Raw genomic sequence first — 26,497 nt, 5'->3', positions numbered from 1 at the left:
CTATTCCAAGACGCCTCTATGGGTCTCTCCCATGGAAGCGAAACAACGAAGGTTACTGGGCTGGACAACCTGGCCTACATATAAAGAACTTTTAAAAAGTGGCACAGAGACGTTAAAATCTCAAGCGGAAATAAATCAGAGCTTCCCTAAAATTACATGGCTACATTACATGCAAATAAAGGAACATTACTTGCAAGATTTGAAACAAGGCTTCCAAGTGAAAGAAGTTTTTTGGGACAATTTTTTAAAAACTGATACGAAATGTATAACCAAATTATACGAAAAACTATTAGAATGGTCAACTGAGACTGAATTAATAAAAGGCTGTATGGTAAAATGGGCGGAAAATTTTAAAAGACCAATAGCAATGTGCGATTGGGAACTAATTTGGAAGAAAAAACTTAAGTACACCTATGCAATGGATTTAAAAGAAAATTGGATGAAAATGTTTCACAGGTGGTACCTGACACCAGTAAGTTTGAATCGCATGTATGAAAATGTACCAAAAGCCTGCTGGAAATGTAATGAACACGAGGGGACCTTTTTTCACCAATGGTGGAGCTGTAGAGAGTCTCAAAACTATTGGAAAAGTATCCATGAAGAAATGCAGAAATTATTTAAAAAGAAATTTCCAAGAAAGGCTGAATATTATTTATTGGGAATTGTGGATGGAGACATTGAACTGGACTCCAATGAAGACATCCTGTTTACATATTTGACAACGGCAGCCAGAATTGTTTATGCTAAAGTTTGGAAGCAGAAAGAAATACCAGAAAAATCCCACTGGATTAACAAGATAAATGAAATAAAGGATATGGACAAGTTAACATTTTTATTAAAAAAGAACACAGGCAATCCAATTAAAGAGACTAATTGGTCAGCAGTCGAAGATTACATGAAAACAACATAGAATATTATTATTTGAACTGAGGAATTTCTCTTTATTGGCCTTTTTAGATATATATATACAAACAGATATAGAAAAAGAAATTATTATGCGAGCTGAATCAGAAGGGAGTCGACATCCCTTTATTTATATATTTTTTTCTTTTTTTGGAACTTTTTTTTTTTGCTCTTTGTGGTTTTTTACTTTTATTTTTATTGCTATTTTTTTCTCCTTTTTCCCTTTCCCCTCTATTTTTTTCCTACTTTTCTATCTTCTTATATTATTCCCCCTCTTTCGTTGTAACTGTATAAAATTTAATAAAAAAAATTAATTAAAAAAAAAGGAAGTTCTTCCTAATGTTCAGATGGAATCTCCTCTCTTGTAGTTTGAAGCCATTGTTCCGCGGCAATTAAAATGCTGAGAAGGACACTTGACTTGACACTTCTTGACCATGTGCCAAATTATGACATCCATCAAAGACTAGGAATAAAAGCAATCAGCAAGAAAATACAGCAAGCAAGACTATGGTGGTACGGCCACGTCATGAGAGGAGAACTATCATCAGTAGCACAAACAGCCCTGTATTTGGAAATAATGCCCTGCTCTGATTGCTTCTCTGGAAGATGTCCTCAGAAGCACTTTAACTACCCGTTGGGTAGTTACTCCCTACAGTATCCTTTAAAACCCTCCTGCTTAGATACATCCTATCCCTGTTAATTCCCAGTGTTTATTTTAAAATTTTAATCTATTACATCTGACCCGGACATAAGGTTTTTAAATTTTGGTGTTTATTGCTTATATGTGAGTTATGTTAATTTTACTGTTTTATTTGCTTCCTGCTTTGTTGTTTACTAATGTGTTGTTGGGCTTGGTTTGGTTACCTGAGTCCCCTTGGGTAGACGGTGGTGGGGCATAAATACAGTTTATTATTATTATTATTATTATTATTATTATTATTATTATTATTTACTAACGGTCCCCTGACATGCGTTGCTGTGGCCCAGTCTGGTGATCTGGAAAATAACAAGGAAGTGTTGGTTTCTAATATATGTAATTTCTTTATGCTCGTGGGTAAACAGCATTTCTTGCTGTTTCTTTGTCAATGTTGATGTGGTGATTGTCTGGTTTGCCTACTTTTGAAGATGCAACATATAATTGTCCTTCTTTAGGGGTCCCTTTCAAATCTATTATATGATGTGTGTGTGAATCATATATATCTATGGCTGGATGACTCTTTGTCAGAAGGGCTTTAATTACGTTTTCTTACCCTGATGAAGGGAGTTGGATTGGATGGCTTTAAGAATTTTTTGTTGGTCTTGAGGGTTCTGTGCGAGAAGTTTGCCCCAATTGTCGTTTGTTGGGTTCAGAATGCTCTTTGATTGTAGGTGAACTGTGAATCCCAGTGACTACAACTCCCAAATGTCAAGGTCTATTTCCCCCAAACTCCATCTGTGTTCAAATTTGGGCGTATTGAGCGCTTGTCCCAAGTTTGGCCCAGATCCATCATTGTTTGAGTCCACAGTGCTCTCTGGATGTAGGTGAACTAAAACTCCCAAATTCAAGGTCAATGCCCACCAAACACTTCCAATATTTTCTGTTGGTCATGGGAGTTCTGTGTGCCAAGTTTGATTCAATTCCATTGTTGATGGAGTTCAGAATGTTCTTTGATTTACGTGAACTATAAATCCCAGCAACTACAACTCCCAAATGACAAAATCTAAAATTTTTGAGTGATAGTCACTCCTTGTGTTGTGAGACATTTTGTTGCCAAATTTGGTGTGATTTCGTTCATTGGTTCTTTTGTTTTAAAGGTACTCATTATGCACAGAGCATTTTTATATACCGGTATATAGATAGGACTTATTGGCTGACCACGGATTTTGTCTATTTGCCCAGGAGATCTGGATGGGCATGCCTTTTTAAAAAATGATCGCTGTTGTTGTACGTGCCTTTCGGTTGTTTCTGCCATATAGTGACCTATTATGGGGCTTTCCTGGCAAGATTTGTTTTGAGGTGGTTTGAATTTGCCTTTCCCAGTGGCTGTAAGAATGGTATTTGCCCAAGATCACCAAGTGGAACTCTCAGCAGCTTCGATACTCTCAGTCATGGTATCCTTCTGGGCCACCTGCCTGTTCTGTTTTGTCCCCAATTAGGTTAGATATTTATACAAAACCACTGAGAAAAGTAATATTTCCTTCCTCATCCTCTTTTTTAAGCTAAAGCAGGGGAATAGTTTTGGAGATTGAAGTAAATAAAACAGCAGCAGCCCTTTTAATTACGTATGCATAGGACTGTCAATAATGAACTTGAAAAAATCCAGAGTTACAAGCTGGATAGATGCGGGGAATGCTGTGGATGTAGCGTACCTGGATTTCAGTAAGGTCTTCGACAAGGTCCCCCATGACCTTCTGGCAAACAAACTAGTCCAATGTGGGCTAGGCAAAACTATGGTGAAGTGGATCTGTAATTGGTTAAATGGACGAACCCAGAGGATGATTCTCCCCAATGCTTCCTCTTCATCCTGGAAAGAAGTGACGAGTGGAGTGCCACAAGCAGGGTTCCATCCTGGGCCCGGTCCTGTTTATTAACGACTTAGATGAAGGGTTAGAAGGCATGATCATCAAGTTTGCAGACGACACCAAATTGTGAGGGAGAGCCAATACTCCAGAGTACAGGAGCAGGATTCAAAACGATCTTGACAGATTAGAGAGATGGGCCAAAACTAACAAAATGAAGTTCAACAGTGACAAATGCAAGATACTCCACTTTGGCAGGAAAAACGAAATGCAAAGATACAAAATAGGGGACAATGCCTGGCTTGGAGTCCTCATGGACAACAAGTTAAACATGAGCCAAGAATGTGATGTGGCGGCAAAAAAAGGCCAATGGGATTTTGTCCTGCATCAATAGGAGCATAGTGTCTAGATCTAGGGAAGTAATGCTACCCCTCTATTCCGCTTTGGTTAGACTACACCTGGAATATTGTGTCCAATTTTGGGCACCACAATTCAAGAGAGATATTGACAAGCTGGAATGTGTCCAGAGGAGGGCGACTAAAATGATCAAGGGTCTGGAGAACAAGCCCTATGAGGAGCGGCTTAAGGAGCTGGGCATGTTTAGCCTGAAGAAGAGAAGGCTGAGAGGAGATATGATTGCCATGTATAAATATGTGAGAGGAAGCCACAGGGAGGAGGGAGCAAGCTTGTTTTCTGCTTCCCTGGAGACTAGGACGCGGAACAATGGCTTCAAACTACAAGAGAGGAGATTCCATCTAAACATGAGGAAGAACTTCCTGACTGTGAGACCCGTTCAGCAGTGGAACTCTCTGCCCTGGAGTGTGGTGAAGGCTCCTTTTTTGGAAGCTTTTAAACAGAGACTGGATGGCCATCTGTCGGGGGTGATTTGAATGCAATATTCCTGCTTCTTGGCAGGGGGTTGGACTGGATGGCCCATGAGGTCTCTTCCAATTCTGATTCTATGAAATCAGTTTAGATACACTAATTCAATAAGGAGAAAGTGTCTGCATGTTTCTTGACCACTGAATGCTGCATGTACCCTTTAAATCAAACTCAAAGCAAAGTGTGTGGGATAATCAGATCTTCCCAAAACAAAGCAAACTCCCTCCTTTCAAGCTACAATTATTAACAATGATGAACCCAGGAATACTAGGTCAGCCCCTTGCCCCAAGCAAAGAGAAAATACATACTTTTAAAATTATACACATGTCACACATCAGTTCACTTTAGGGTTGCCTGCAAGTTGGAAAGGACTTAAACAAACATGACAACACCACAACATACACCCACCCAGAAGCAATGAGGTTAAGACGCATAAAAGAAAGATACAAAGTTTTGCTTAGTTTTGCTTTTAGTGTTAAAAAATCAACTCTCCTTATTTGATGAATAGCCAACATAAAAAGTTCCACAAGGCAGCTTTGAAACTTGGCAAACTAAATATGAGGCACATGATTACAAACAATGCAATTTGGTCGAACATCTTTATGAAAATTCACTGTGCAATCAAATGTGTGAGACAAGCAAGCAATGTGACTAATTGAGAATTTTAGGGACGAGAGTTGTTTTTATTCAATTTTACACTCCAGAGACATCTCTGTGAAGTTTCTTAAGAGAATTAAACAAGGAAAACCGCACCTCCCTGGTGCAATTAAGATGCATTATAATGACTCATTGAAGTAAGTAACAAAGCAGCACTCTAAGGATTAAATTTCATTACTTCTCATGAATTAAATCCTCCTTATTCATTGCTACAAACTAGAATGCAAATTAAAAGGGATCAAGGTTTCTCTCTTGCCAAACAACCCAAACAAGCTTTCAAATAAACACCAGGGAGGCCAGTCAAAGATGGGTGAGAAAGGCTGCATGAGCACCTAGCAAGGCACAGCAGAAAAAGATTAAAAAAGGACCAGAAGTCCAACTCCAGAAAAGCATCAAAGCCAGGAACCGTGTACATTGCTTCCAGTCAAACAGATATTTTGTTCTTAAAGCATTTCCTACTGATCTTAATGCATTAAACTTGCATTTACAAACATCGCATCTGCTCTTCTTGGCTGAAGAGATGGCAGGGAAAAGGAGAAATGACAGGAAAGATAGACTAATTTATTCTCATTCAGGTTTTAGCACTTTCTGAATGTTCCTGATACAAAGAGATAAGGCATCAAGAGTATTTCAGATTCTAAGCACTTGAGAGTTGCTTTAATGAAGGCTTAAATACCTGTTAAATAGTGAATATTTATAGAAAACACTTTTGAATGCTAGATCAGAATAATCTTAATTGTTTACTCAGAAATGAACGCACATATTATCAACTGTCATCCAATTGTCAATAATCCTAGGAATCTAATAAAACAGGCTACAGTTCAACAAAGTTACATAATACAAAAGAAAACATGTAGCCAATAAGGATACTAGAAGGCCCACCCCGTCCCAGCTTTTGATGTAATAGGTCCAAAACCCATGGTTACCTTTTGTCAAATTAGCCAGAAAACAAAGAAGCAAATGAGAAATGGATGTGATTGGGACTGATAGCGTTAATTAAACAATGTCATGATTCTATCCTATACAAAAAGCTGATTGGAAAAAGCAAAGGTTTTAGCCCTGGAAACCCTACAAAAGCCATTATGAGTAATATTAGGACAAAATGTGTCACAGAATTGTTTAAACGCTACTGAGCTTCCTAGACATCTGAATCATAGTAGAATCTAGTACGAAAAGCACAAAAATACCCACCACTCAAAAAATTCAGTAGCCAAAAAAACACTGGCAAAAATAAGCAATATTTTCTTAGTCTAGAGGCTGTAGCCACAAGTTTTTAATTTAAACTTATTTTCAATATAGTGATAGCAGGTGGGATTTGGTCTTCTCTTTTTGCTGGAGTATCAAATTATACCTAGAATTCTGTGACAGAAAAAAATGCTGGCTTTTTTTAAATGTAAAGACCGGATGTTGCCAAAATCTGATTCTAGCAGACATCAATTAAGAGCAGAAATTACAAAATTCACTAATGTAACAATGAACTCCCTTCCTGCTGCACTGAGGCATTACTATGTTAAAAGCAAGAGCATGATATATGAAGAAGGAAAAATAAGGTTTGCAAAAAGATCAGCTCTACTGCTGATATTCAACATATTTGAATATTTTTATAACACAAGCAAACCTCCAGATTACATTGGATAACAACTCATGCTTTCTTTAACTAGTAACAATGGTGATTAAGTCAGTATAGAGTTGGAGTCCAACAAGATCTGGCCCCCAACACTTTACCTAAAGACAGATAAGATTGCTAGGGAAGCGTAGTAAAAAAGTATTATTCTGCTAACTTTACAGACCCACCTTGCTGTTATAGTAATTCAACAGAGAAAGCCTTTAGAAATAGCAGAAATATTAATACAAGTGCCTTTAGATCAGTGGTTCCCAACCTTTATATCAGTGGTTATCAACCTGTGGGTCCCCAGGTGTTTTGGCCTACAACTCCCAGAAATCTCAACCAGTTTACCAGCTGTTAGGATTTCTGGGAGTCGAAGGCCAAAACATCTGGGGACCCACAGGTTGAAAACCACTGCTTTAGATCTTCTAGTGTTTTGGACTTCAACTCCCAGAAATGCCAGCCAGTTTAGCATCTGTTAAGAATTGTGAGAGCTGAAGTCCAAAACATCCGGAGGACCAAAGGTTGGGAACTACTACTATAGATCAAGATTATAACAGTATAGCCTTAACTGATTCTCACGATTATTCAAAACAAAACCACATTAAGAGAACAAAGGAATTCAGTTTTCATTAACTGCTTTATGCAAGGGTCTTTTCATTATTCTCCTCCATTCTGGCATGCACCTATGTGGGAGATCAAAATAATGTACCTTTTAAAAAGTGTTTCTATTGCAAAGATATCACTCTTTCCTAGCACTCAACCCACAATGTTGGGTTAAGTTTTGGAAAAACTCTTATCCAACTGGAGTGAGATAATTGAGGTAATTGTGGATGCACTTACAAAGACAAGTTGACATAAAGCATGTGGAAAAAGCATAGAATTGTTACTTGAAAAGATACCCTCTCTACATTTATCAGAACAGCAAATGTTGTAGTGGAATATGGGTGCACAACTCTCACTGATCGGCCTAACACCTGTAGTGAGAGCCAAAAACCCAATCTCTCTGTGAATTTATAATACAGCATTGTTTTTATCTCTTGTAGAAGACAGTACCTCTAACCTCTAATAAATCAATGTTTTAGGCAGGATACCTATAGCAGGAAAATAAGTATCTGAAAAAGTCAAACGAAGCAAGACAAGAAGACATTTACAGTATTGCTGTAAATACCATTGTAGTGCAGGTACTGGGGAAAGGTACCAGAGACATCAATAACATATAATAATTATTAAAAGTATTTCCACTCTGACCTCTCAGTTATACAATACAAAGCCATATTATGCTAAGTGTTGCAGTATAAAGTGTCATAAAGGAACAAAAAGGCCACAAAAGGCACTAATGGTGCATCTCAAAGCAATACAGTATAAAGAAAGGCTTCATTCTGTTTTTATAACAGAACATTGGTGATAGGCACTGTAAGCAAAGAAGGAAGAACATGTCAAGACCTAAGGGGTTTTTTCTACTTTTGAGGAATGTTGTTAAAATAAATACACAGGAACCAAGCATCTGAAGTGAAGAAAGAGAACAATGTTCAAGTATGACAGATGCAGATAATAATACTGGGGAGTTCCCACCTTGCACTCCCCTCCATTATGCAATTTTAAATCACAGTGACTAAGAACAGTTCACTTCATATGCAGTCTCAGTAGTGCAGGACTCCAAGTGTCTTTTTAGCAGGCAACCGATTCCAAGGAGGCCCAGAATGACCACGTATCTTCACAGTGTCCCATTAGCCAGCTCCCTCCCTCAAGGCATGAAGCACCTGTAACCTTCCTGAAAGCACAGTTCCAAGGAAGTCCAGGTTTGTCCAGGTATACTTTCCATGAGCAAGCTACGATTTGGAGGATGCCTCTGCACAGGGTATTCGACACCACATGTGCTTCCACACCTCCTTTTCGAAAGCGGCTTGCTGCAAGTCTTTTCGCTTCCTCTTCCTAGCCCAGAAGAACCTTTTGCATCCTGCGCGCAGCAACAATGGCTTCATCTTCTGAGTCTGACTCACTCTGGGAATTCGAACTCTGAGATGCAGAACTGCAAGGCGAGGAGCACTCCGGGGAACAAAGGTAGTGCATCAGTGGAACGCGGTACTTGCCACAGAAGTCAACGAATTTGATTTGCCGGACACAGCTGTCAAAATAGACTCCTAAAAACAAACAAAAAGGTTTCTAAAAAAACACATTTTTCAATCGGTTATAAACAGTGTATCATGTTTGCATAAATACAGATACCATAGTTTGTATACATAAAAATACAAGCTATGCTTCTGAACAAGGTATGAATAGGCACTTTAAATAGTAAAAGCTAAGTCCTGAGTCAGTGATGTTTAAAAGTCAGTGCTCGGCCATCCAAACTTGCTGCAAATCAGTGGCAACTCTCTCTCAACCTGCAGTGTTGTGGTGGTGTGTGGATTTTTTAAAATGGAAAAACACTACCAGCTGCCAGCTTTTGATGCACATCATTTTAATCCAGCAAGTACATTCCTATTAAGAGGTTGAGAGAGTGTGTGACAGGCATCCTCAAATTGTGGCTCTCCAACTGTTTGGGCCTCCAATTCCTAGAGAGCTATCCAGCTCATTCAATCGTCAGGAATTCTGGAAGTTGGAGGCCCAAACAGCTGGAAGGCTGCAGTTTAAGGAGGCCTGGTACAGGACTTCACAGTGAATTTCCATGGTTGATCTCTGATTCAAATTCAAGTCTCCAGAGTAATACTCCAATGCTGAAATCATTATAGCATGCTGGCTATCATGATAAAACTAACCATATTACCACTGCCCCCCAAAGGGGTGTGTGATGATGTGTATTTTTATTCCTATAGTTATGTGTTGTTTAGACAATAGTTAATAATGGTAAGTATGTAGAATTATATTTTGTTAGAGATGGTGGCTAGCTTGGCTTGCCTCTAGCTGAGTTGCCATAGCAACGGGGGTGGAGCCAACTGCCACTTAACAGCGCAGCTGTTTGAAAGTGGGCAGTCTGTAAGCCGGTGAGCTACAGAGAAGACTGGTTGTGTAGTGGGAGAATCAGGGAACTAGTCTGTGTCCAGAGAACCACAGAAGTTGATCCTGTGTGGGTGTGGAAATCCAGCAGGAATCCTGTAGTGGTAGAACTACAGGGAGGACTGATTCCTTGGTTAAGAAACATCTTAACCAAGGAAAGATGGCTTATTTGAAGTAAAAGAACGCTTGTTAAAGAAAGAAACATTTTCCTAAAGAAACCTTTTGAAGTCTGTTTAGTACCTAAAGTTATTCAGGAAACCTTATCGATGTAACCAACTAAGTTTGTGCCTCTAGAGAAGTAACATTGGATCTGTTATACTCCTGTTATATAAATTTGTTACTGTTTGCCTCAAGCCTTGCCTGATACAGTTTCTTCTAAGTCAAACAGCCCTGCACAAGAAGAAAGGTCAATCAGGGACCTTAAATATCAGCTTCGCTATCAAATAAGTAAATCCTTCTTTAATTAATAGTCCCTTTATAAGACAGCTCCTAAGTTGATATTGATAATTACTGGGCTTCCTCACAGGGGGAAATTGGAGTGGGCTTCAAGTTGAAAGCTGGATTTAAATGTGACGCAGAAAAGAGACAGGATACCAGAAAGAAAAACATTGTATCACATCTGCAGGATGTTATCGGTTTGCTTTGCTTTTTCCAAGTTAAATTTAAATCAGTGGTTCTCAGCTTGTGGGTGTTTTGGGCCTACAACTCCCAGAAATCCCAGTCAGTTTACCAGCTGTTAGGATTTCTAAGAGATAAAGGCCAAAACATCTGGGGACCCACAGGTTGAGAATAACTGGTTTAGATAGTCACAATGCACACCTATGTGTATTTATTCAGAATAAGACCTAGCAAGATAAATGGAACTTATACCAGGTAAGTATGTGAAGGATTGTAAGCTCTGTGTTATGAAAAAAAATATAAACTCAATACCATGAAGACACATTAAACATGCATCCACCTATCCTTAAGAAATTTTAATTTCATGTGGAAGTCATGTGGAAGAGTTTGCTGCCTGCTGCACCAGAGATAAGTACAATATACGATGCTTTAAAATTACAAGAAAATATATTCTACCTATACACTTGACTGTAAGAATTGTTCAATCATGGATATTCTGTCTTGGGTGGTAGGGGACCTTCTTTCTTTCGATACACATCTCCCAAAAGTATGTGTATTGGAACATGGCAGCACACTGCCAATCCTAACAGCTGGTAAACTGGCTGCGATTTCTGGGAGTTGTTGGCCAAAACACCTGGGGACTCACAGGTTGAGAACCACTGGGCTAGACAGCCCTTGTGGTCTCTTCCAATTCTACGTAAATATCAACAGAAGACGAGAAATGAAGCAGTGCAACATTGTCAGTTTTCCTGAGAGCCCAATATTTAGTCCTCACTAACTTTTCTTTTGTCTGCATACCTTTGAAGTGGCTTCACAAGAGTGAAAAAAAGGAGCAAGGAGAGAGATCAACTTCTTTTTACCCCCTGAACACAGTTATTACATGAACTTTCTGGTTGTATTTTAAGAACTAGAGGCTACATTTATTTTTCCTCTCTTCACATTTTTCTTTTTTGCAACATCTTTCCAGGTTATTAAAGCTGGAGCCTTTTTGGCTGAAGACCAGGCTACACTTTTAAAAATAATACATACAAGCAATGCTGTTTTGATGCCAGTATTGAATTAAGCTAGCTTGTTAAGAGTGCTGTGGAGAGTAATGCTTCTATGGATACACTTGTTGCCTTTTGATTTTTACAGTCATGCCTCTATGTTAAAAAATAAAACTGATTTAATTCCACGTATATGCTCAAAGGCTTCTAAACTTAATTCAAAGGAATAGCAATCCCTTTTCCAACTCTAAGTGTTTTAGTTATCAGGCAACTATGTGGGGGACTATCTCCTCCCACATGAATGTGCCACTTTCAAAAAGCAGCTAATTCACTTCATGGGAAAGGGCAACTTTAGTGGCTTGCTCCACATTGGGATTTACTCCCTGTTATATGAAGTTAGAACAGTTGTCATCTTCATCCATATCAAATTAAAAAATATTTTGAAATTCCACTCTGTTGTTACTTAATTATATTTATTGGCTGTCATTTCTGTTGGTTGGGTTTATTTTTTGCTGTCTTTATTTTTTGCTTTGGGGTTGTGTTTTTAAAAGATTTTAGTATTTGCTGTAACCCAATTTGAGGATCTTGCTATCGAAAGGGGAAAAACAGGATTTAAAATAAATTATATTAAATCATTTAAAATGTGAAACCCACTGAGCTTGTTCCTCAACTTAGTAATCAGACTTGACTGTTAACAACTTGGGCACCAAGGAGGGACAGAGGCCAATTCAACATGGAAGGTGTGACAAAAAGGCAGGAGAAAGCGGCTAGGAACAGAGCATACCTCCACATTTGGGGTTAGGGCAGTTGCTGGCCAAGTTCAAGTACCGGAGGAGGTTCCCAGGGAGATCACTAGGAATATAGGGCACATTGCGGGTTTTGATTGTGCGTCCAGCCAACTCTTGGAGACTTGGAGGATTGTATGTCAAGTCACGGACAAATCGCACCACCAATGGATTTCCCCGCAAACTCAATTCTTCAAGATGCACAAGATTGAGAATCTCCCGAGGAAGATACGTCAGCAGGTTATTGTGAAGGCTAAGGGAACGCAAGGAATGCAACCTGGAAAGTAAAGAGATGACAATCTTGAGGTAATTATGTGCCAAAAGCTAAGTCCCCTCTTAGGGACAGAAGGAGTGACTGAAACTGTCTTGAAGGATTAACCAAGCTACACATCTCTGGCTAGCCCCTATCATTAAAAAAAGTGTTAGCCATGATGGCCAGAAGTGAGTTTTCATGGGTCATAAAAATTGCCCAAATAAGTGTGGCAGTCCTTAGTATTCATGGATACAAAAAATCATGGATGCTCAAGCCCCACTATAAATTTTCTTATATAAAATGAAAAAAAAAAAAAGATTTGTTTTGGGGGAGGTTTATGTTGGATAGTTGAACTCATAGATGCAGTCTACCGACTATACTTAGTATGAAGTTGACAAGTTCGGTATGCTCTCCTTAACCATGGATTTGTTATCCATAGTTTCACTTACCCATATTAAAAAAATATCACCTATGGAAGTGTCTGTGGGCCTCTCTAGATTTTCCAGTGTGATTCTATCATAATTTTTGGCTCAAGCATAATACTGTTTAGCACTGTGAGACCTCGAGAAGCTACTCTAGGCCCGCCAGTGCTGTTTTATGGGATGCTTATAATTCAAGAATAGATAAATTTTAATGTTTGGTATTATCAGTGATTTTGGGTATCCACAGAGTTTTGGAATGTATCCCCTAAGATGAAGGTCATACTTTTCATCCAATCTGGATCCAAGTTGGCTGAACCCTTGGTAATGGGTCGGGTGGGGTTACTGAAAAAGATGCATGGCAGTGCAAAAGTATGTAAATCACATTTGAGATATATATATATATATGACAAAATTATATATATATATATATATATATATATATATATATATATGACAAAATAATTCACAGAGGCCAACACTGATCTGTCTTCTGAATCCCTCCTCCTCCTCACCCCCACCAAACCCACTCATTCCATACACTCACAACTGCTTCTCACATAAAAGTGCAATGCTGATTTAGGATATATACAATCAGAGATGCATTCTCTGTGAAATTTCATTCGTATGCATGTTACTACGAATATCAAGAAAACAAGTTTGTTGGCTCAAATAAAGGCTACGTCAGATCACTGACACTGCTATCCTATACCAATATACCAGATTAAGCCACCTCGAACTTGACAGAATTTATCCCTGATCAGATGTTAATTACCATATTAAAGAGATTAGTTACTTGTACAGAAATGCCATGTGAAATATAGTTTTTATTATTATTGTTCAAATTTCTTCCAATTTTGGGGCCGTATGCATGCTGTGAATTTACAACACATTCCAAGATATAGATGTGAAGGCAAAAACAGAGGGAAAATAGGGAGAAATGGTTTTTCCTGGAAAAATAATGGTGAGGGATTGGACAAGGTGTTCCCACATTCCAAAATTATTTCTCAATTGTATGTAAGTGGGAGTTTTATGTAACTCTATGTACAGCAACAAATCACAGTGATCTTGGTTTCCTTTTGCAAGTTCATTCTATGGACAAAATTACACTATATACTCTTAACACTATACAGATCTAGTGAAGACAAAATAATTTTCTCTCCCTTGCTAACATTGCTGCTTTATCCGTTTTTTGTTGGGGTGTTTTGCCTGCTCCTGAAACTAGCAAAACCAAGGAGTCTCATTACAGTATAGAACTCTGTAACAACATTTTTAGCAAAAAAATAATTTTTAAAAAGGATTTTCAATTTGTAATTATGTTCTTAAAAAAACGACACCTTCAAATCTAATGTACACCTCAATTTTCAAAACCCTGAAACAAAAAAAAAAGTATTTGCTGGCAAATTTAATGCGCAGAAACAAAAAGTGAACTCTTTGCAATTTGCATTACAGTGGCTGTCTGCTTAAAATTCCGAAGTGTTAGAACACCAAAATTTCCAGCAATGGAAAATAAAACGTTGGGGTGCCTCTATGTTGTAGAATGAATGAACTTGAACAGCTCTGGCTCAATGCTATGGGATCATGGGGGCTGTAGTTTGGGATCATGGGGGATCTCCAAATCCCCAGTGATTGTCAGGGTTGAATCCTATGCAGTCCTGGGATTTGTAGATCCCCCGTGATCCCAAACTACAGCCCCCATGATCCTTCAAAGAGGATCTCCAGATGCTCCTGAAGCAACTTCCCTTTTGATTTGGATCGGCACTAAGATTACCATATTACGCAAATCTAATGCATATCCTAGTTCTGGGAAGGTAATTTAGCCAAAAAAGGTGAGCATTAGATTTGAATAAATATGGTATATTTTTAAGATGGGGGGGGGGGGAGTTATACTGCATTTTTAAGGTTTCCAAAATTGCACCTCTGCCTATATTGTGAGCAATCAAACATAGCTTCCTTCCTTCTTCCAAAAAAACATGTATGCATTCTGAAACAAATATCAGATTTCTACTACTACAATTTAGATCAGACCAAGAGAAATATTAAAAAGTATAAAAATACTTACTGTGCTAACTGAGGGGGAATACTCTGTATTTTGTTATCACACAAGACAAGGTAACTTAGTGAAGGCAAGTTTGCTAACTCGGGTGGAACTGAAGTAATGAAATTTCCTCCAAGATACAAGAATTCTAAACTGAAAAACAAAAGCAAATTGATACACAGATTGTTAAGACCAAATTATCTCATCTCAGACTATTCTCACAAAAGATATAATTTTACAAGCAAAAATAGCATGAAAAGATAAACTGGGGGTATATTTTCTAAACAAACTTAGGGAGTACAAGGAATGCAATCTGAAAGTTAAACACTGAAAAATGAAGTACATCTATCCCCAAAATTTAGTTCCTTCTTTATCTATACTTATTTGGCATAACATATCATGCTGAGTTGTTTAGAGGCTTACTTGCGGACTTTACTGGGTAAACTCGTTGTTTATTGTTTCGTTTTCGGTTTGTGTTTTCGGTTTTACTTTGTTGTAAATTGTTGTTTGGGCTTGGCCTCATGTAAGCCGCTCGGAGTCCCAATTGGGGAGATGGTGCCGGGGTATAAATAAAGTTTATTATTATTACTATTATTATAAAATGGGAGGAGGTTCTGCTAAGAGGAAAGGCTTAGTTGGGACAGAGGGTGTGGCCATCAGCCCCTAAGAAACAGGAGCTTGTGAACAGAGTTAGTAAACAGGGAAGTCTGTTCAGTGGGAGCATCAGAGAGAGAGACAGTGTGGTGTCCTCACACAAGATGAAGAAACGCTGGTGGTGAGGATGACTGCTACACCCATGCAATGTTTGTTTCCCTGCCTGATGACATATAAGGTTATAGCTGAAATAATACACTGTCCTGATGGAATAGACAGTGGAACAATATGAGGCCCACCTAACTACATTGGGAAATATAATGGGGAGCTGAAACTGACAGAGGGAGCTCATGCGCACTCTTCCCGGATTTGAACATGACCTGCTGGTCTTCAGTCCTGCCAGCACAAAGGTTTAACCCACTGTGCCACTGGGGGCACCTCCGTCTTCTCTGAAATGCTAGAACAAGTAACTTTTCCTCCTCAGGGCAGAAACATCATCAACCTTCTTATGCACCTAGCTTATTCATAGGCTCAAGACAGAGAAATCTTGGATGAAGGCCTCTACAGCACAGGCCTCTTTCACAAGGAGGCTTTGTGAGAAGGGCCTGGCACAAGCAGCTGCCAGTACTTTTCCACCAATGTGTTTAAACTCCCTTGCAATCATTAGATCCAATGGGCTCAAATTACAAGAAGGGAGATTCCCCTGAACATTAGGAAGAAGTTCCTGACTGTGAGAGCTGTTCAGCACTGGAACTCTCTGCCTGGGAGTGTGGCGGAGGCTCCTTCCTTGGAGGCTTTTAAATAGAGGCTGGATGGCCATCTGCCAGAGGTACTTTGCAGTGTGTAAGTGTCTCATGAGAACGTAAGGAGAAACCTCTAAGTCAATGCACTGTACGTGATGCCAACTGGCATACATTTTTACACAGCAAAGATATGGTACTATCTTAAAAATACAGGGTGAAGCAGCATAACTTCCTTTTTTTAAATGCGCGCCATTCAGTCGGTTGAAGACGTAGCAGAGCGCTAGTGGTCTCGTTCAAGAGGCAGGAGTATAAAGTTTTGTCCTGACACAGTTCAGTCGCCATCATGCGTTGGAACTGTGAGGAGTGGGCTTTTGCCGTTGAGGCCTACTTTTTGAGCAGATTTGGAGTGGCTGGCCCGCTCTCCAGATTTGGCCCCTTGTGATTTTTTTCTAAGGGTTTTTTTGAAATCCCGTGTTTATGTGAACCGTCCAAGGACCCTACAAGATTTGAAGACCAACATCCAGTAAGTAATTGCCAACCTAATGCCTGCTATGCTGGCAAGAGTCATGACAAATGCCAGGAATCGGTTTACTCAGTGTAAGGAGAATGGGGGACGTCACCTATCTAATTTCATCTTCAAAACTGCTGGTGCTCTCACTGCTTATTACAGGGAAAACCAGCTGATCCCTAATCCATCTAAAACACAGACATGTGCCTCACCATCTAATAACAGGAAGTGAGATAAATCTACCCCTGGGAAGAGAAAATCAGTTTCCACCTGTACTGTGGGAAAGGTGTCTCCATGAAGCTTGGTCACCAATCCTTTTGGGTGGCTGCTCCCAGGCTGTAGAACTCCCTCCCAGGAGAAACCAGAATGGTCCTATCCCTGCTGGCGTTCCCCAAGTAGGTCAAGACCTTCCTCTGCCAACAGGCTTTTGGGGAAGAGAGGCTCTGGGAAGGATGGATGGGATTGTGTCCAATTCTGGGCACCACAATTTAAGAGAGATATTGACAAGCTGGAATGTGTCCAGAGGAGAGCGACTAAAATGATAAAAGGTCTGGAGAACAAGCCCTATAAGAAGCGGCTTAAGGAGCTGGGCATGTTTAGCCTGAAGAAGAGAAGGCTGAGAGGAGACATGATAGCCATGTGAGAAGAAGCCATAGGGAGGAGGGAGCAAGCTTGTTTTCTGCTTCCCTGGAGACTAGGGTGCGGAACAATGGCTTCAAACTACAAGAGAGGAGATTCCATCTGAACATGAGGAAGAACTTCCTGACTGTGAGAGCTGTTCAGCAGTGGAACTCTCTGCCCTTTGGAGGTTTTTAAACAGAGGCTGGATGGCCAGATACAGATACAGTCCAAAATCCCATTGGCTTTTGGACGAGGACTCCAAGATCTTTTTCACACGGACTGCTCTCAGGCCAGGCGTCCCCAATTCTGTATCTTTGCATTTCGTTTTTTCTGCCTAAGTGCAGTATCTTGCATTTGTCACTGTTGAACAATGGCTTCAAACGACAAGAAAGGAGATTCCATCTGAACATGAGGAAGAACTTCCTGACTGTGAGAGCCATTCAGCAGTGGAACTCTCTGCCTCGGAGTGTGGTGGAGGCTCCTTCTTTGGCAGCTTTTAAACAGAGGCCGGATGGCCATCTGTCAGGGGTGATTTGAATGCAATATTTCTGCTTCTTGGCAGGGGGTTGGACTGGATGGCCCATGAGGCCTCTTCCAACTCTTTGATTCTATGACTCAAACAATGATGGATCTGGATCAAACTTGGCATGAATCCCCAAACTGTCCAAATGTGAACACTGGTGCAGTTTGGGGAAAATAGATTTGACACTTGGGAGTTGTAGTTGCTGGGATGTATGGCAGGGGGTTGGACTGGATGGCCCATGAGGTCTCTTCCAACTCTTTGATTCTATGATTGGGGCCCTTAGTGTGGGTCACCAACTTGAAATGAGGGGGCAGTTTTGGAGAAGGAAAGCAAGGAATTGAAGGAGCCCTGGCTGGAAACGACGGTGGGAGCTGTAGCTTTCCCCAAAGAGGGGTGCCAGGGCGCCTCCACTCCCCGGTGTGGCCCCTGGGGGGTGTTCCCTTCCTCCCTCCCTCCCCGTCCCGACCGACCTGCCGAGCTCCTGGATGGCGGGCGGGATGGCCTGGAGGCGGTTGCTGCCCAGGCTGAGGCTGCGGAGGCGGCGGAGGCCCAGCACGGGGGGCGGGAGGTGGGCGAAGCGGTTGCCGCTGAGGTTGAGGGCGCGGAGGGAGCGGCCCAGCGGGGAGGCCGCCAGGCCCTTGGGCAACGAGCCCGGCCCGCCCAGCCGGTTGTTCTTGGCCAGCAGCGTGCGGAGGCGGCCCAGGCCTAGCAGCTCCGGCCCCAGCGCCGCCAGCCCCGTCCCGCTCACGTCCAGCTCCTCCAAGGCCGGGAAGCGGGCGCCCAGCTCCGCCGGAAGGCCGCCCGAAGGCGACAGCCACGACGCGGGCACCGCCAAGCGCCTCGAAGGGGGAGAAGAGGGCGAAGGGCCGCCCGCCTCCTCTTGCTCCTCCGCTACCGCCTCTGGCTCCTCTCCTCCCGCCGGAAGGGCCTCCTCCGCCATCTCCTGCGGTCTACAAGGCGCCCTCGCCAGCCGCGGCCTACAACTCCCCTCAGCGCCCAAGGGGCGGGACTTCCGGGGAGCGCAAACTGTGCCCTTCCGCTCTCGAGACCCGCCTGCTTGGCCTGGCTTCTCAGGCGCGCGCCTGGAGCAGCTCAATTGGAGCTCCCGCTGGAGACTGGTTTAGTTCAGCGAGAGATTGGTTTAATTCAGTGTTTCTCAACCTGAGGTTCGGGACCCCTGAGGGGGTCGTGAGGGGGTGTCAGAAGGGTTGCCAAAGACCATCAGAAAACACAGTATTTGGTGTTGGTCATGGGGGTTCTGTGTGGAAAGTTTGGCCCAATTCTATCGTTGGTGAGGTTCAGAATGCTCTTTGATTGTAGGTGAACTATACATCCCAGCAACTACAACTCCCAAGTGTCAAGTCTATTTTCCCCAAACTGCACCAGTGTTCACATTTGGGCAGATTGAGGATTCATGCCAAGTTTCATCCAGATCCATCATTGTTTGAGTCATAGAATCATAGAATCAAAGAGTTGGAAGAGGCCTCATGGGCCATCCAGTCCAACCCCCTGCCAAGAAAGCAGGAATATTGCATTCAAATCACCCCTGACAGATGGCCATCCAGCCTCTGTTTAAAAGCTTCCAAAGAAGGAGCCTCCACCACACTCCGGAGCAGAGAGTTCCACTGCTGAACGGCTCTCACAGTCAGGAAGTTCTTCCTAATGTTCAGATGGAATCTCCTCTCTTGTAGTTTGAAGCCATTGTTCCGCGTCTAGTCTCCAAGGAAGCAGAAAACAAGCTTGCTCCCTCCTCCCTGTGGCTTCCTCTCACATATTTATACATGGCTATCATATCTCCTCTCAGCCTTCTCTTCTTCAGGTTAAACACGCCCAGTTCCCTAAGCCGCTCCTCATAGGGCTTGTTCTCCAGACCCTTGATCATTTTAGTCTCCCTCTGGACACATTCCAGCTTGTCAATATCTCTCTTGAATTGTGGTGCCCAGAATTGGACACAATATTCCAGGTGTGGTTTAACCAAAACAGAATAGAGGGGTAGCATGACTTCCCTAGATCTAGACACTATTATTGATGCAGGCCAAAATCCCATTGGCTTTTTTTGCTGCCACATCACATTGTTGGCTCATGTTTAACTTGTCCACGAGGACTCCAAGATCTTTTTCACACGTACTGCTCTCAAGCCAGGCGTCCCCCATTCTGTATCTTTGCATTTCGTTTTTCCTGCCAAAGTGGAGTATCTTGTTTTGTCCCTGTTGAACTTCATTTTGTAAGTTTTGGCTCATCTCTCTAATCTGTCAAGATGGTTTTGAATCCTGCTCCTGTCCTCTGGAGTATTGGCTATCCCTCCCAATTTGGTGTCGTCTGCAAACTTGATGATCCTGGGGCGGGGGGGGGGGGGGGGAGGGAAGCAAGGGGAAGGGAAGAAATTTGCGACTGGGGTTGCAAACCTCAGCATATTCCAGCCCATGATGGCAGCGATGGCAGGGTCCATGTGCTGCTTCTCCAAGTTCTTGGTGGGCAAGGACCTTCTCCCTCTGAAAACAGCTCTGCAGCTCGCCCTGGGCTACCCTCCACAGGGCCTGGAGGCCTTCGCGTCCCTGGCCTGTGCTCTACAGGACTGCCACTGGCCACACCCTCCTGGGCCTGCCCTATGCCCCCTTCCACCACTACAACCAATGGGGCCCTTCACCCTTCTTTCGGTGGCAGCTACACTTCTGGCAGCGGTGCTTCCAGCACCCCGAGGGGGGGGGGGCAGGGTCAATCAGACTGGTGCCTTCTTCAAAACAGACTGGTGCTGTTGCATGCTTGGAGAGAAGTGCAGAGCCCCCGGCTGGGCTTCACGTGGCCCTAAGGACTCCACGGAGCACACTTTGAGAACCATTGGTCTACCCTGTTCTCAAACCAGTATCATGACTATCGGAAGAAAAGAGTTGTATGAAATACTTACATGAAGTGGTATTATGTACTTTCTGCACATGTTTAGGCCAGTGTTTCAAACAATAGTTCTGTAGGCTTTTTAAATTGGTGGCCATTTGTCGGAGGTGCTTTGAATGTGATTTTCCTGCTTCTTGGCAGGGGTTTGGACTGGATGGCACACAAGGTCTCTTTCATGATTCTATGAATTTGTTTGTAAGTCGGAATAGGTACATTTTTAAAGTGTAACTCCAGGCAAACATATATATTTTCTTTGGATAGCATAGGGAAGTGTCAATACCCCCAGTGTTTGGTTTGTCTCTGCCCCTATTCAGAAGATTTCACATCACTTCCTGTCCCTGCGATAATTGGATTTTGGGGGAAAATAGCTTGTTGAGAAAGTTTCTGTGGAGACACCTTTTCCACATAATAACTCTCCCAGAAGTGAATTTCCCTCCCTAGGGGTAGATTTCTCTCACTTCCCGTTTTCACACCTCCGTTCTTAACTATGAGTATTTTGTAAGTCAGATGTTTGTAACTTGGGGACTGCCTATATTGTAAATTGCTATCATGTTGTGTTTGAATTATTGTAATCCCATGAATGGCAGGCTTACAATGCACTCTGTTACAGGCTGAGTATCATCCAAAGTGTTTTGATTCTTTTTCAGATTCTGGCATATGTATAATTGTATACATGCACATAATTTGAAGTCTTGGAGATGGGATATAAGTCTAAATACAAAACGTATTTATGTTTCATATACACCTTAGACACGTAGTAATTTCATACTATATTCTTAATAGTTTTGTCAATGAATAAAAGTTTGTGTATTTTGAACCACTAGAAACAAAGGTGTCATCCACACATATGGACAATTTTAGATTTCAGTGTTTTGGATATTGGGATTCCAGATATGAGATGTTCCATCTGTAATATGTGCCCTGCTAAAATCTTGCATATTCAAGATTGTGGCTTCCTTGATTGAGTCTGTAATGAGGTGTTCTTCTTTTTTAACGTCTTCAACTTTCCTTACAAAAAACCACAAAATGTTAAAGGCAAAAGCATCAGAAGGCTGTGATGTTTTTTGCTGTAGTTCTCAGGCTTTCAAAAATATCCAGATGTTTCTGTTGCCTTCGACTGTATTCTGGCAATTCCCACCATCATATGAATATATTATCCCGACCCTATAGTTGGCTTCTTTTTAATTCAGATATTTATAGGAGCCCCCAGTGGCACTGTGGGATAAACCGCTGAGCTGCTGAACTTGCTGACCGAAAGGTCGGTGGTTCAAATCCGGGGAGCAGGGTGTTAGCCCCAGTGTTGGGACTCAGCCTGTGTTTGAGCCTGAATCTGTAATTGTGTTTCCCCTTCTAATGTTTCTGGGTCTGACTTGGATAGTGAACCTGATGTGATCAATGAGGATGAGGTACAAAATGGAGACACTTTGGACAATAAGGTTACTACAGACTCTGATCGAGAAGGGTCAGGGGAAAGGCTAAGTTCTCATGAGAAAGTTCCTGCCACAGCCAGGGAAGAAAGTTTACACCCTTCTCCAGGCTCGAGTTTGCAAGGTAGTTTCACACCTGCTGCAGTTAATGGGGAGATATATAAGACTAGTAGAAGTCAGTTTTTGGGACTTAAATTGAGTTCTAAGAGAATTTTCTTTAGACCAGGCATTGTTTGGAATCAAGCTCAAGTCTCCTAGATATTCCTGTTTCATGTGGCCCCGTCTCTAAGGATTCCTGGCTTTTCAAGTGGATTAGCAATGGCTAGTCTGTTCATGGTTTTAATTTGAAGGCTTTTGGTTATTCACTGCATTTGGATTATTTCTGCAAGCTTTGGGACATTGTTATTATTCCTATGTTTGGACACTGCTTATGTTGGCACCGGGATTGTGGCGCAGCTGGCTGAGTGTCAGCTGCATTAAGATCACTCTGACCAAAAGGTTATGTTCGAAGCCAGCCCGGGTTGGAGTGGGTTTCCAACCAATTGTGTAGCCTGTTGTCAACCTTTGCAACCCGAAAGACAGTTGCATCTGTCAAGTAGGAAAATTAGGTACCACCTTAAAGTGTGGGAAGGCTAAATTAACTAATTTATGAGGCCATAAAAAAAAAAGACTCCAGCAAGCAAAAAGCATGCGAGGAATGCGGAAGTACTTCATCAGTGTCGCAGATGGACGATGAAAGCAACAGCTCCCCTGGCAGCCAGAAAAGTTAAATAGCCTTTGTCTATGTCTGTATATGTTGTATGTCAAAATTGGCATTGAATGTTTGCCATATATGTGTACACTGTAATCCGCCCTGAGTCCCCTGTGGGGTGAGAAGGGCGGAATATAAAAGCTGTAAATAAATATGTTGCTGCTTTGTTTGGCTTTTTGCTTTTGGACTTCTACTTATTTTATATTCATCTCTTTTATTGGCTCCAGTTATTCTTTAAATAAAAAGGACTCTTCCTTCATTCAAGGTGTGGTGTATTTAATTACTAGAGGGTCCTGTTCCTGCTCTAGGGTGCAACACCCAGGTTCTGACAACCGAGCAATTCGAAAGCGTGCAAATGTGAGTAAACCAATAGGTACTTCTTTGGCGAGAAGGTAACAATGCTCTATGCAGTCATGCTGGCCACATGACCTTTGAGGTGTCTACGGACAATGCTGGCTCTTCAGCTTAGAAACTGATGCGAGCCCCACCTGCCAGAGTCGGACACAACTAGACTTAATGTCAGGGGAAACCTTTACTTTTACTTTCTTCAATATTCGAAACTGCATGAAATGGTCAGTGTAGGTGGGGCCATAGGAAATCCGGGAACCAGTTTTAAGACCTGAATGATGATTACACAAACTAAAGGGCACTGATGTGTAGTAAATGGCTTTCTTTTGTTCAGCTGGCTTCAAACTGCATTAAATGGTCAGTGGAGATGGAGCCCTTGACAAAGGTTATGTTTGAATCAAGAGTCCTGTGGGTATTTCTTGGGAGAATTGGGTTAGTGTATTTAGTCAACTTAACAATTTCTCATATTCACAATCCAATAGTCCATTCAAGTATACATGCACTGAAAGAACAACAATGTTTTGATGTTTATCATATCAATGAGAGGAGATGGAGTCTCCTGCTTTTATTGCCAAAATTCTTAAACAGCATGGATCTTACACCAAGGAATAACAACAGGCTTCAGCATTCCCCTGGCCTTCCTTGGTAACTAGTTTTATCTTCTCCCTGTATGGAATAAGCTCTGTCAAATGTTTTGGGTTATCTTGCAAATCCCAGCTGTTGCTAATCCATTTTGGAAATTACAGTAGCAGTGCCATAAATGGAAGCACCGGGAATTTACTCAACATAGTGGCGGCAGTATCCAACATTGTTTGCAGAATTAAGAGGAAAGACAACTCAACCTTACCTCTCTAGAGCAGTGGTTCTCAAACTGTGCTCTTCCAGATGTTGTGGACTTCAGCTCCCACAATTCCTAACAGCTGGTAAACTGGCTGGGATTTCTGGGAGCCGAAGTCACTTGGAGGAGCACAGTTTGAGCAACACTACTCTAAAGCACAGGGAGCAGCAAAATATGCATCGGATAAATACTTCTGCTTCCTTCATTTCAGTTAACAGGACTGGATCTCAACTCCTACTGAAGCAAAGTCACAGAAATCTTTCATATCCTTGAAAGAATAATCTGTGCAGAAAGGCAACAGGCAGTATCCCGTGAGCTCTCTTTTGCTCCATTCATGCACATACAATGATTTTTTTTAGCATAAGGGACACTGAAAAATTAAATCCAGAATAGTCCCAAATGTTCTGGGTGCCCTTGAGGCTGCATTGATTCTGTTTCTTTGATATATGCAGCTATAATACAAAGCACAAACCCAGAAAGTACAGCATTTTGCAGTAACTATAAACAATATCTATAAATCAAAGATACAAAAAGCTCAGTTAAAAGTCATTAATTACAAAGACTCAGTGTAAGAGTGTGATAAGAAAATATATTGTAGCACCTTTGCAAAGAGAGGAGGAAAGAAAATGAGGTCACTTTGGACTCGCAATGCACTGGGGTGATTTGGCTTTTGGCAAGGAGGGGAGGCTTGATCTGCATGCGCTAGGAAACCTCATCCACAACCACAAGAAAAAGGAGTACAGTTTCTGTACTTGTGGAGACAAAATACGAAGAGAGAAGGGAGGATGGTATGACGGGTGTCTTGTGTGTAAAAAGAGAAAAACCAGGTGTCATCATAGGGCGTTGTGAGACATAACAATATGGCAAGAAATGCTCAGTCACAGGTCTTTGCCTCCCACAGGCCTATACTTATGGCCACTGTTGTGCAAAATCAATGGTAGACTATCAAGGAAATTTGTTGGGCAAGACATCACCACAAAGTCTCACAGAAGCTGTGATTACAGATAGTAACAGTGATGCTTCCTCCGAATTCCAATGATCAAAATTTGGAACCGTTTGCTGCCTTCCCTAATCCCCATTAGTGCAACTCCTCATTCTCACTATAGAAACCATAATACAGGAGGGTTTCTTTTAAATTCAAAAAGAATCCATCCCATCGTTTCTTTGCCCCCCTCTCAATGCTATAGAATGTAAATATCTGTGACTGAGCAATAAGTCCTAAACACATTTGCATATTCAAATCGGCACTGAAGGAACACGGGTAGGTGAGTCAGGTAACACACCCGGCCTTTGGGACAGTTTCATTGGTATTCCTCTTACATCTCTTTGGTGGCCGTTTTCTTGAGCTTCTCAGATGTCTCCTAGAATGATGGAAGAAAGAAAGAAAGAAAGAAAGAAAGAAAGAAAGAAAGAAAGAAAGAAAGAAAGAAAGAAAGAAAGGAGGGGAAGGGGAAGGGAAGAAAGGAGGGAGGGAGGGAAGGAAGAAAGAAAATATATTGTTACACTGTTGCATTGTGGCTTCACATTTTGGTGCCCTGAAAGCGTGACTACATATGGAAAATCTCCACACCTGGTTAATCCCTTTTATATGTTTTTTTTAATCATAAAAAAACACCTGGTTGTTTTTTTTGCTTAAAGGCATTTTTTGTCTGAAAAGACAGAGTCGCCGCACAGGCTGAGATATTAGCGGTATACAAGTGTACTAAATAAATAAATAAATAAATAAAATAAAAAGTATGTGAAGGTTATATTCCTAGCAAAACACACATGAGAAAAGGGCAATATGTTTTATTAGGGCCTCTAAGGGGTCACAAGTGTTACGTAAGTATAACCAAAAAACAAAAAGGTTTTGCTTCTGTTGACCCCTTGATGATCCTATTTTTTCTTTCTATTTCTCTCTGGGTGTTTTTAATTTATGAGTGTTTATATGCTTTAAACTAACTTTTAACTTTAATATTTATCTAAGTTGATGGACATTGTCGAAGGCTTTCATGGCCGGAATCACTGGGTTGTAGTAGTTTTTTTTCGGGCTATATGGCCATGTTCTAGAGGCATTCTCTCCTGACGTTTCGCCTGCATCTATGGCAAGCATCCTCAGAGGTAGTGAGGTCTGTTGGAACTAGGAAAATGGGTTTATATATCTATGGAATGACCAGGGTGGGACAAAGAACTCTTGTCTGCTGGAGCTAGGTGTGAATGTTTCAACTGACCACCTTGATTAGCATTTGATGGCCTGGCAGTGACTGGAGCAATCTTTTGTTGAGAGGTGATTAGATGTCCCAGATTGTATTAAAAATTGTATTAATTTTTAAAGAATTTTTTTTAATACTGGTAGCCAGATTTTGTTCATTTTCATGGTTTCCTCCTTTCTGTTGAAATTGTCCACATGCTTGTGGATTTCAATGGCTTCTCTGTGTAGTCTGACATGGTGGTTGTGAGAGTGGTCCAGCATTTCTATGTTCTCAAATAATATGCTGTGTCCAGGTTGGTTCATCAGGTGCTCTGCCATGGCTGACTTCTCTGGTTGAAGTAGTCTGCAGTGCCTTTCATGTTCCTTGATTCGTGTTCAGGCAATGCTGCGTTTCATGGTCCCTATGTAGACTTGTCCA

General features: G+C 41.5%; 2 protein-coding genes across 2 annotated transcripts in view; both read right to left on the bottom strand.

Annotated features, from left to right (window-relative positions):
- Positions 1-4,735: 4,735 nt before the first annotated feature.
- LRRC58 (leucine rich repeat containing 58) lies at positions 4,736-18,658 on the bottom strand. The gene is made up of 4 exons (XM_060763393.2): positions 18,103-18,658; positions 14,668-14,796; positions 11,933-12,210; positions 4,736-8,691 (listed from the first exon to the last, which is right to left on the bottom strand). The coding sequence occupies exons 1-4, from the start codon at positions 18,570-18,572 to the stop codon at positions 8,483-8,485; spliced, it is 1,086 nt and encodes a 361-aa protein (XP_060619376.2). The 5' UTR covers positions 18,573-18,658; the 3' UTR covers positions 4,736-8,482.
- Positions 18,659-23,569: 4,911 nt separating this feature from the next.
- FSTL1 (follistatin like 1) overlaps positions 23,570-26,497 on the bottom strand; it is a 63,272-nt gene continuing 60,344 nt past the window's right edge. The window contains exon 11 of the mRNA XM_060763395.2: positions 23,570-25,249. Within this exon, the coding sequence (XP_060619378.2) occupies positions 25,205-25,249 (45 nt within the window). The 3' untranslated portion in view covers positions 23,570-25,204. The remainder of the gene's footprint in view (positions 25,250-26,497) is intronic.

This window comes from Anolis sagrei, chromosome 2 (genome assembly GCF_037176765.1).
Source record: "Anolis sagrei isolate rAnoSag1 chromosome 2, rAnoSag1.mat, whole genome shotgun sequence".
NCBI classification, from domain to species: Eukaryota; Metazoa; Chordata; class Lepidosauria; order Squamata; family Dactyloidae; genus Anolis; species Anolis sagrei.
The sequence above is the reverse complement of the archived record's forward strand: the minus strand, read 5'-3'. Positions and strand labels throughout refer to the sequence as shown.